The sequence below is a fragment of the Pundamilia nyererei genome, unplaced genomic scaffold (genome assembly GCF_000239375.1).
Source record: "Pundamilia nyererei isolate P.nyererei 1_Seehausen unplaced genomic scaffold, PunNye1.0 scaffold00275, whole genome shotgun sequence".
NCBI lineage: Eukaryota > Metazoa > Chordata > Actinopteri > Cichliformes > Cichlidae > Pundamilia > Pundamilia nyererei.
In genome coordinates this window covers 188906-200755 of record NW_005187676.1, presented here as the reverse complement: position 1 = coordinate 200755, position 11850 = coordinate 188906, and the positions used below count along the sequence as shown (strand labels likewise).

The window sequence follows — 11850 nt, the reverse complement described above, 5'->3', positions numbered from 1 at the left end:
GCCATGTTCATTCCTCAGGAGGGCTGCACGTTTCTTGCTGCAGGTGAGGAAATAGGAAGTATCAAAACATAACCTTTTTGGCTCCTCGCTTGTTCCCACAGCAGGTAGCACCACACGTTTGATTTAGAAAAGTTCTATACCAAATGCCCTCTGTGCCATAACCCCAAATTGGATTTGTGTCTCTGGCTGGAATTGAACCAGCAGCCTTTTTACTTGCCAGTGGATGTGTACACGACTACACCATGGAACGACTTGTAATTCAACCTAATTAAGTGCATGTGAAATGATATTGTAGAGTCATTTGGTATCTTTATCTTCCTGTGTTTGTTTTTGATTCCAGAGATCTGTTTATTTTGGGATTCATACAGCGTATCGGATCTCTTTAAATGCACTTTGTCAGTGCAGAATAACCCAATGTTGCTTTGGACACAAAGGTATCTCCAGTACTTGTACTTAGAGTACATGAGCAGTTTAATCACTGCTCATGTTTTGACACATCATTTATTCTCGAGTCGACAGAAATTACCTGCTCAGGCATGTCTTTGCATTTACTGTCGAGCCAGACAGTAACTACGTCTAAGAGAGTGGAAGAATTGCTGCACCGTAGTAGTGCCAACATTAGTTCTGCTTTTGTAGCCTAGCCTAGTGGGAAGAGTATGAACATCTGTTTTGACAGCAGCCCAGATTAAAATGAGATATGTGAGTAAAACAAGACTAATTAAAGCCTTTTCAGTAACACTTAGTAAAAAGAAAGGTCTCAGTAATAAATGTCAGTTGTAATAAGACTATTGTAGGTACTTACAAGATAATTGTCATACAATAGCAGCATGTATTATGTGTTAATTATGCTCGATAAGGTGTTAATTATAGCATCATAAGCCCTTGTTAGACAAAATCACTTGTTTAATTCTGTTTTATTTAAATAGCACCAAACAACAACAGTTGTCTCAAGCTACTTTATACTGTCAGGTAAAGATCCTTCAATAATACAGAGAAACCCACAACAATTCAACAACCCTTTATGAGCAGACAGTAAGCGACAGTGGGAAGGAAAAACCTCCAACAGAAACAGACTTAGAGAGGGGCAGCCATCTGCTGTGACCGGTTAGGAGTGAGGGGAGGAAGACAGGACAAAAGAGCCACAGATGAATAATAATTCATCTTTAAATGCAGAGTGGATAAACATATGCTGAGTGAAGAATAAACACTCAGTGCATCATGGGAATCCATGGGACTAGTTTTTCAGCGTCACTCTGAGATAGGATATTTCTAAATTTAGAGATATTGTGCAAATGGAAGAAAGCAGCTCTTCATATTTGTTTAATATGTGCACTGAACGACATATCCTGGTCAAAAATCACTCCAAGGCTCCTCACGGTGTGGCTGGAGACCAAGGTAAAGCTATCCAAAGTAAGCATCTGATTAGATACTGTATTTCTTGGAATTTCAGGGCAGAGTACAATAACCTCAGGTTTTTCTGAATTTAGATTCAGGAATTACCTGGCAAAAGTTCATAGACATTTTAAGAATGCAAATTAAAGGCTACTTTATTAGAATTGTTATATGCTTTATTTATGTATTTATTGGTATTCAGCTCTGTGCTTATTGACCTAAGTGTTTTTTTGTAGCTAGTGCAGCTAAAGAGAGAGTCCTTCCTAGTTAAATATTTTATTATACATTAATTATACATGTTTCTTATCAGCAGGTATATAATTGCCTATCAACTAATGCATGTTGCACAGATCTGACTCTAAAGCATTACACAAGTTTCACTGATCTTCTTTTATTTTCTGACAAACATTTGCAGCATCAGTGTTCTGACTTCAGGTCCCGTACTTCAGCTGAAGTTTCTAACTGTGAGCTCAAACAGCCCTCTTTTGCTGACATGACCTCGGCTGGCATCAGAAGGTCACTCCTGGGTGCAATGGTGATGTAGCTGTGCAGGCAGATAGGGCAGAGTCAGGACACTGTCAGTCTGGGAGAGCTTTGTGGCAAGCCGGGGTGTCTGCTGGTCTTGACAGTGTGGCACACTTACATAACCAGGCAGATAAAACAGGGTTAGCATGAGGACAGCAGCAGAGTAAGAGTGAGGATCCCACACATACACAAAGAGCAGGGAGGCTCTAACACGCTCGCGCCAGCAGGCCAACACATGCCCACACCAAAACATGGACTTAGAGGCAAGATTGCCATGGAAACAACCCCTCCGAGGGAGGCCTCGCAGAGCCCCGCCACTTGCATGTCCTCTGATGTCCTTTCCAAACTGGAACTGGTACAGTGTGTGTATCCGTGTGTGTGTGTTTACACAGGAACGCAACTGCTGTTCCTTTCCTGTGTCCTTATAAAAAGTTCAATGAGACGCATCAGAAGGTATCTGAATATTAATTTCTAGTCTGTAAAAGCAGTGTGTGTCTATTGATTCCTACCCCCCCCCCCATTTCACCTAAGATAAACAAACTGTTCTTCGTACTACATTTTGAACATCCTCCCTTTCCCAAAGCAACCTGTGTGCATCTGATGTGTCATTGTTTATTTTTACATTTCTGAACTCGTTTGTTTTCTGTTGGGAGATGTCTGCTGGTGTGTGGGAGCTGCAGAGTGAGGAAGAATGGGAGCTAGCCAAGATGAGAACAAGGCAAGCTTCCGACCCTCATCAAGCCTTCTTAAAGGCCTGCAATTAGATTGGTTTTATTTTCATTTCTTTAGCTTTCTAAGTTGATAAAAGCAATACTTTTGGCCATCCTGCAAGCTTTTCATCAGAGATTTTAATTTAGAAAAAGCCTCATTCAAATATGTTATGAAGCTTTTCAAATGGTTTGACTATCAAACAGGCAGATGAATGACAAAGTTGAAGGTAAATTAAAATGTTAATAGCAGCTGCATAATGTGCTCTTTTACAGTATCAGCAGACATTTTAGAGATCAAAGGCTGACTTTGTTCACATCTGTGTGCGGGCATGACTCATAATCTGCTAACTTAATTATAATTTAAGTTAAGTTTTTAGAGAAACAAGTTCACCTTGACCTCCAAACATGGCTCATGTAGCATATTTATTAGTTCCCTGGCTTTAATTTGGCTTTAAGTCTGTGAAGCCTGTTTTTTTTAAGTACAAGTGGTAAAAATTATGAAGTTTTTCATTGGTGGAACCACTGAAATGTGATGTCTTTGTTTACATTTACTCCATGGTATCTTTTGAGCTTCAAAGTCAGCAGCTCAGTTAAAAAAAAAATATTTTATTTCTTTATCACAAACTGAAGCTGAACAGTATTAGAAGAGGACAGAGCAAAGCTGATCAGAATAAAGAAACAATGAAAGAAATAAAGTGCTGAACAGATTACAGGGAGATTACCTCTATTGATCCTGATACTGTTTTCTTTCCTGAATAAACCCTGGCTGCATTTGCACAAAAAATGTACAAAGAATATATATTTAAAAATATCAGCAGCTTTCTCTTTCTAGAATTTATTCTCAATCATGAAAAACTAATGGCACTACTACTCAGTTTCTTTTAATATGCTGTCCATATTAATGTTTAAGTCGTGTCAAGTTGTCACTAGCATGAGCTTCTTGCACTACTGGTGGGTGCAGTGCTGTAGAAACAAAGCAGGGTTGAGTTAAAGAGAAGCGTTTTGTCTGTCAGGGTTATTTCTGTGTGGATCGATTCAAGGTTTCCTGACTGCAGGCCTTGGAGAACATATATAGACCACACACAGGCTAAGTCAGGATCACAGATTCACGTGTTTCATACTCTAGCTGCATATATTTCTATAATATCAGCCCAGAAACTTTCTCTTCTCCTTTCTGTTTCTCTTTATACACACACACACACACACACACACACACACACACACACACACACACACACACACACACACACACACAAGGATCCTGGTCAGCAATATGTTTCTCAGGCTGCCAGCCATGCTTGGAGGAAGTGTGATCGAGCTCATGAAACATTAATGAGATGATATCTTTAGAAACTCCCTCGCTCATCTCAGCAGAACCAAGACTCTGTCTCTTTCTTCCATCTTTCACCTCACTGTCACCCCTCCACCCTGCTTTCTTTTCTTCATTCAACCCCCTGGAGTCTGTGCCTTTATCCATCCCTTTTAAAATTTCCTTTGCAATTTATACTCGGAGCTTGGCTAAATGGAAATCAGTGTTTGTTTGAGCCCACATTGTGAGCCGAACAGTCGAGGGAGGCTATTACAAATTCCTTCCCTTCTTTGTAGGACTGAATGATTTGACCTGAAATCAGCATTACATAAACTGTCAGACTTAGCACAATAATGACAAATTTAATGCTGCTTATTTTTAATGCACTGGGATCTAAAATATTCATCCTCAGAACACCATCCACATATACACCAACAGAAACCTACCGCAGCTGGTATTTTTATCCTGAGTGAAAATTTTCCTCTGCCTGTTTCCAGTTTCTTTTCCCCACATTTGGTTGACTTTAATTTGATTTTGGAGCAGGGAAGCAAAGGAAAGGGATCTGTCTGGTTGGAATACCAGTAAATGTAATGTACTGCAGTGGCTTTGTCAGAGTGAATAGAAATGTGTGTTTGGGTTTCCTTGTGTGTGAGTATGTGTGACTACATCTTAAGAGGTGTTTCAATTTAGATCTACCAAACTGACAAGAGAGCAGCTGCCCTAACATGCTGATCTGTGTGTTTGTGTTTGCATCTGTGCGCATGTTGTGTACTCTTTGTGTTTGTCCGTAGTTTCAGCCTCTGGTTATCTTTCTGCTTATGAAAAGGCCTTTTCCGAAATGGGTCAGGTGTCAGAGGCCTTTTTAGTTCAGGTATTTTATTTATTTATTTGTTTATTTATTCATGTATTTGATCTGCAGTTGTACTCCCATGAAACTGTTTTCCTCTTTTGCAGTTACTCACTCCTCTCCTATCTCTACTTTATTTGCCACTTTTTTTATTTTGTTTTTTTGACTAATATTAGTCTTTAAAAATATGCATTTCACCTATTTTGGATTGCAAGTAAGAATCAGATTTATTTAAAATACTGTTTTAGCTTTTTTAAGATTGAAGAAAACATATTTCTCTGGGTGCAGCTTATGGTCTTATAACAGAGCTGTGAGCCTGAGGTGGCCACGTTAATCCCTCCCTATGACATCATACAGAGCTACAAGTAAAATAAACAGTTTGAAACGAAGCATTTAGAGTAGACTGATGCCATCAGTGACTTATTTAAAACTTTGGCCGTGACCACGGTAGGTCGATATTAGCTTGTTCTTTAGTTCGTGAGTTCTCTTGGGAGATCAATGAGTTTAAACAGCATGAAAGTCATTCACAGTACATGGCCTTATCATTTTGGTGACACATTCACCAAATGCCTAAATCTAATTACCATTAGATGAACTAAAATACTTTATAGTCAGTGTGACATTTAAATGTGCGCTGCCCATAGTCACATCAGGTTTTAATAACAGCATTTATGTAGAAAGTTGCGTGTCCTTTCCCTAATAGCCCACATTTACGTGGCAGAGTTTGTTCACTCTGAGGCGGATGCAGTGAAATGGATCCAAATCACGTCAATTACGCTATGACATGGAAAATAAAATCAAAGTGCCTTGTGAAATCAACTTGATGTATTCACAGGAAACCCTGTTGTTAGGGGCATTATGGAGAATTAGGCAGCAAGATACAATAGTGTAATTGCAGCATGCTTCATTACATTGTCACGTAAGTCAGCTCCCGTTGGGAGCTTTTTGACACCTGCGTACAGTAAAGTTTTAAAGTACTCGGCTGAAAAAGCTCAGGGCTGTGCTATTAAGTGGAAACTTATGCACTAAGTCACAGTGGTTTTCCAGATCAGAACAATAAAGCAGATGTTTGTAAGGAAAGTAGCTTATTCCCAGGCCGGTAATGGCAGGAATAATGGGAGAAAGATTACTTTCATCCAAAGTGCCAACACAAAATCTCTCTAGGTGCTCTTTGTGATGTTCCAGCTGGTTTTCAGCACTCACTGAATCTGGCTAAAATTAGATCGTCGGGGTCAGTAAATGTGCTGAGCGCCTCTGGATCAATTCTTTTGATTTACATGAGTAGACACTGAAAACTTTGATTGTAAATCTGGCTGCCTTGTCTGTGTTGTCTCCATAGCCTGTATATAAATGATGGATATGAGACTGTGATATGCACCTTTGGTTTGGTAAGTCTTGCTTTAAAGCCGTGATTTGAACATTGTTAACCATCTTTTTGTTTTGTTATATTTTAAACCCACATGTTCTTAGTGAGGAATGGCTCTGACTGGGGGATCAGAGCCAGGTTATGTTTTATAACCTAACTTTTAAACTAGCAATTGAGGTCATAAACTCCCCAGCAAAGTGTTTACTGAAGTCAAATGTCAAGTAAGTAGCGAACTCGGACTACTGCTGTTTTATGTACTCTCTGTGGTTATGTCAGATTCATTTCAGGGAACACTTGATTATCAGAGGATAACACAATTAAAGTTAAACTTCAGGAATATCAGTCAGTCCAGTTAGTTAGAAACCATTGTGAATCTATTTCACCTGTTTTGGTGCAAATGAAAGTGACAAATCCTGCAGTGGAGAGGCAACAAGACAACACAACAACAGGCCCAGTATGTGCTTCTTTGTGCAAGGATGAACAGAATAAGGGCATGATGTCCTTTAGTAGGATCTGTGCTCGCAGCCCAGAATCGTGCATCATGATTGGCTGGAACACCAGAACTGGGAGATCTGCCTCTGGTGCTTCAGTCTCAGAAGAGAGCAGGTCCACACTGAGCATGTGTGACAGACATGAAAGACTATACAGATGCCATGGTGAATGTTATGCTATTAGCACCATTATCATGTGGGTCAGTGATTGTATGGAAAGGCATATTTTGGGGGGATAGCACAGGCCTCCACATGCTAATCAGCAGTAGCTTGACTTCTGTTAGATACCAGGATGAAATGCCCTGGGTTCCTCCTGGTCCAACTGGATCCAACTGGGAACCTCTATGGCACCACCCGTGGACTGTGGAGTGGCTGCTTTAACTGTGTCTTTAATCACCTTTAATCTTGGCAGTTTGACATATACATTTTGGTTTGGTGATCGAACACTGGCATCAACAGCTGGTAGAAACACGTGGCTCACAAAGACGCAGATATGTTCTACACACAGTTTTATTTTAGCTCTTCCTGGAAGCTCTCGCTCTTTAGACCTTGGTGTCTGTATTGATTGCTCCACTCAGGAGGGCAGGTTGGGGAACAGAAAGTAGTAGTTTTCGCACCAGTAACACTTTCCTCTGATAGAAATGTCTCAGATTAATTGTAAACAGTAAAAGGGAGTAACTTCATGTGGAGGTGGTAGGATGTTGTTACCTTCAAAAGGAAACACACTTGCTGTTTTAACCAACTGCTGGCTCTAGCTGTATATCGACTATCCAGACATGAAAGTGGTATTGATCTTCAAAACTGCCAGTGAGTGAAAAAGCCCTTTGCCCAAAATGTCAAACACTTTTTAAAATATTCACAATCTAAAGCTTTTCCTTTTGCTTTCTGTGGAGTTGTTGTGATTGGACCGAGAATTAAACCTTAAATCTGAGGAGTTTCGTTAGAGGTTGCGGTCAGAGATAAACATGGCTGTGTCTGTGTGTTTGTATGTGTGTGTCAGACTTTTGTCAGGTGGAGCTGCGTCTGTTGGCTCACCTGTCCTCTGACCCTGAGCTGCTTCGCATTTTTACCAACCCGCAGGCCGACGTCTTTACCATGCTGGCCTCTCAGTGGTGGGTCTCCATCAGTCACACACACTCACACACACTCAGGTTCTCCCTTGATCGACTTGCCAAGGTGAGTTTTGGTCCTATACAGGGTTTCTCCTTCCCTCTCTGCCTCCCAATCTCCCTTGTTTCACTTCACATCCTAATAGTCTGGTTGCCATGACTACCATGCCAACGGCCTTTTTCTGTCTCTCTTCACTGGGCAGGACACCCGGGGCTGGTCATCCTGCTGATTACATTGTTGGGCTTTTGAAGTTTGTGTGTGTGAGTGTGTATTCTTACCCCTCTCTGTGAGTGTGTGTCTGTGTTGGTGCAGGTCTGTGCTGTCTCTTTGATGATGTGCATATGGTGTGTGTCATACCTACACTCCTGTCATCCATCTCAGACAGGTGTGTGTCAGAGGGCGCCGGTTAAACAGATTACCATATTAACAGCTCCACTGAGGCTTTGCAGTGTGTCTCTTTCATTATCTCTCTTTCACCTTTAAACAAATTAACTGGAGTCACCGCAGCACCGCTGGGATTACGCCACCTCGGTGTCTTTCTCTTATAGACCTCTTCCTCTTTCTATCGCATCATTAGTCTTCTGCTCATCCAGTTGTCCCTCAGCTTTTGCTGTGGTGTGTATGTATGTCTCTGGCCCCTGTTGTTGTTATGCTCTTTTCTTTTCTGTCACTCATTTTTACTTATATTTGGTCAACTTTCACCCTCGCCTCAGCCATCATTCAGCTAAAGCACAGTAATGTTCCTCTGCTTTCTCTGATTAGAGATAGCTGTTACTGGACTTTTATTTTTTGTTTTTGTCATATTACAAAAGTAATTGATTGAGTATCATGTGGACTTCTTCTTTAAGAGGACAACTTGCTGCTCTGCTTGTTATTTAGCCTTGCAACGAATTAAAGGCACTTATTTTTGCAGTTTTTTTTACTCAGTGCATTGATGCCACTCCAGCAGGGGGCAATGAAAATCCAGAATAGCTTTTTCTTCAGCCAGATGTCATTGGAGGATAATGCTCACTTTTGGACCTCATAGGTTGCCCCCATTTACCCCCACATGTCATTTAACAGATACATATCTGTGCATGTGTGTGTGTGTGCCACAGAGAGAAAACAGCAGAGAGGTATTTTAGTGTACTGTACTGTCATCATATCTAAGAAGTCACATGTCATTATGCAAGGCTGGCGCTGAAGCTCACCAGACTTGTAGTGTGGGTATGTGTGGGGCACTCCCTCAACACTGATCAGCTGTGGCAGCTCCCTGTCAGCCCCTCCAGAAATGCCACTTTGCAGACGTGTCATCCCACCCAGTCTGATCCCCAGTACTACGGCTGTCTGGAAGTCACATTACATAACTGTCTGTCTTCCCCTCTCCTGCAGCCTCTGTTCTTTTCTGTATTTATGCGGCTTTAACGTCTACATCTCACACTGCGCTTCTCTTTCTTGTTCTTATAATCTGTTGCCTGATGGGCTTTTTCTCGCTTTTATCTTTGCCCTTACTCTTTCTGTCTTTTTACTTTCTCTGCCGAGTGTCACTTTGGCCATTTCTTTAAAATTGCTGCCAATAACACCTCAATCAGCTTGAACAATATTTAATCTCTGATTGGTGACAGAAATCTTACCCCACATCCCTCGTTAGTCGTAGCCATCTTTTCATTTGTAAATGTTTAATACTTGTCAGCCAAAGACTTCATTTTCTTACTTGTCTTTAAAACAAAAAGTCTTATTTTATTGCAACATCAGTTTTTCTTTAAAAGCAAGTATCACTTCGGTGTTTTCAGTCGACTTTAAATCATAACTCTTCACTTCCACAGCAGTGAAAATGGATAAAATATTAGTGAAATTTCTATCACTAATGGAATAATGCATCTCTCGCTCTCTCTGAATCTGTCTCTCAGGAAGGGGTTGAGTGAGAAAGAGGTGACATCTGAGGACAGAGAGCATGCCAAACGCGTTGTGTACTCTGTTGTTTATGGAGCAGGTGAGTACAAACACACCTCACAGAAAAGTGGTTTTGTCAATGAATAGGACAAATGATGAGTATGTTTCCAAATGAAAGCATAACAGGTTTAAGTGTCGTTGGTTTTGAAATGCAAGCAGTTCATAGTTTAAAGAGGGTAAATGAATCAGCATTATAGATAATTTAGAGTGCTGTGCAGCACTTAAGTGAAAGAAAAACAGCAAGAAGAGTCTGCAGTTTTATTCTGTGCGGATCAACTTTGTTTTTTGAAGCCAGCTTTAAGCGGCACATGGAGGAACTGCAGTTTTTGTTATTTCTACGTTGTCTTTGTTTTCCACCTCTGAAGGTTGCTCCTTGGTGTTTACTCAGAAATGTCCAGCGATTTCTGCTGGGACATACTGTAGCTGTTTTCCTGTTCCTTTTATGTACTGAATCACAGTCCTGAATCAAGGGATGGGCGATGGAGGGATAGAGAAATATAAAAATAGACAGAAGAGAGCTGAAAGGAAGATAAATACATAAAACAGCCATGTGGCCCTTAAAGAGACTTGTTTGTGTGACTGGTGACCCATTTATGGTTCACACACAGGTGCATTTTCTTATGAACTTGGACACACGTGACCACAGATCAGTGTCACAGGAGCTTGCTTGTTTGATTCTGGTGTCTGAAATATCTGCTGTTTGTATGCTTGTCATCAGGATTACACATAAACGTCTGAGCCATGAGTGTCATGAAGCTGTTGGAGAGGTGGAGCATGGACAAAGAAAGAATTGATTCTGTTTTGTTGTAGATCCAGATGACTTGGTAGAGAATATGCTCCACTGGCGTGTTTCTCTATCTGTGGATCAAGAATATTATAGATTTAACTGAAGCTACATAACCAAAAGTAGGACATGAAAAAATGCACTTAATAAAACAATATAATTGACTTTAGGACAAAGCAAAAATAAATAAGTAATAATATTACTTTCAACATTGAGTAAAATAAAGTTAAACTATTTAATCTTGTTGTCACCATAACCACCTCGAGGTTGCATTGGTCTGCAAGCCACTTTGCAACCCACCCCAGCCCCTCCCATCATTCTTTTTAGTTAAAGTCTGTCATTAATGTTGCGTGCGCTGTTCTGTACAGTGGTCTTGCTGCTGCTCTGTCTGTCTCCAGTATTCTGTGTTTGCACATGGAAAGATGATCATGTCTCACCAAACATGAAGCATGTAGTTGGAAATAACGATCTTCTTCTGACTATACTGGACCTAACCGAACTACTGCTCCTGTGGATTTGTTAGACAATATCACGACAATGATCTGAAACACAGAATCTGCATTTAAGATTCATGCTTTGGACTTAATATGCTTCATTAAAAAACACTCTCAATCTGATGGTTTATTGTTCTGTGGCATTTCAGTCTGAGCTGGACTCACAGCTCAAACACAGTCACTCTCAGACACGCGATACTAAATGAATCATTTTTTGTAAACTCAATAAACCCTTAACAATAACAACAATGAGAAGCACATATCAAAGCTACTCATGTGAGACATGCGTGCGGGGCAAAACATGCACGGACAAATCGCACAGGAAAAGGTTAAAGAAAAAATGCAGAGTCAGTATTAAGTGTTTGAAAGAGGGCAACAACGTGAGAGCGGGTAGTCAGATGAACAAAATATACAGTAAAGGGGAAAATGTGGCGATTTGTGCAGAGGGTAATGTAGGGGAAATGCACTGGCAAAGAGCAGGCGGGGCCTAGAGGGAAACAAGAAGAGGAATGTAAGGAGCCGCTGATCCACGCAGACAGACGGCTCTTCATGGAGGGATGTGTTGCTATGGTTACAGAATACTAAAAGAATCCTGCTCAACAAGACAATAATCGGGTCAGGGAGGAGGGGCACAGCCGTACACATACATACATAGAGTGGGGCCACAAATAAGAAGGCCACGCAATGATGCTGACAGACAAAAGGTAGGATAGACTATAGACTGTACTAGGGCTGGGCGATATATCGAGTTTTTTAAAAATATCGATATATTTTCATACGAGATATAAGATGTGACAATATCGTTTATATCGATATAGTCTATGTTACGTTATAATTATACTTGTGGGGCCGCAGGTTTGCCTCTCTTTCGTCCACTTTTGTCTCTACGC

At 40.7% G+C, this 11850-nt stretch overlaps 1 protein-coding gene across 1 annotated transcript in view; it reads left to right on the top strand.

Moving 5' to 3' along the window:
• poln (polymerase (DNA directed) nu) overlaps positions 1 to 11850 on the top strand; it is a 65725-nt gene that overhangs the window by 40344 nt on the left and 13531 nt on the right. The window contains exons 17-18 of the mRNA XM_005750490.1: positions 7641 to 7752; positions 9640 to 9722. Coding sequence (XP_005750547.1) covers positions 7641 to 7752; positions 9640 to 9722 — 195 coding nt within the window. The remainder of the gene's footprint in view (positions 1 to 7640; positions 7753 to 9639; positions 9723 to 11850) is intronic.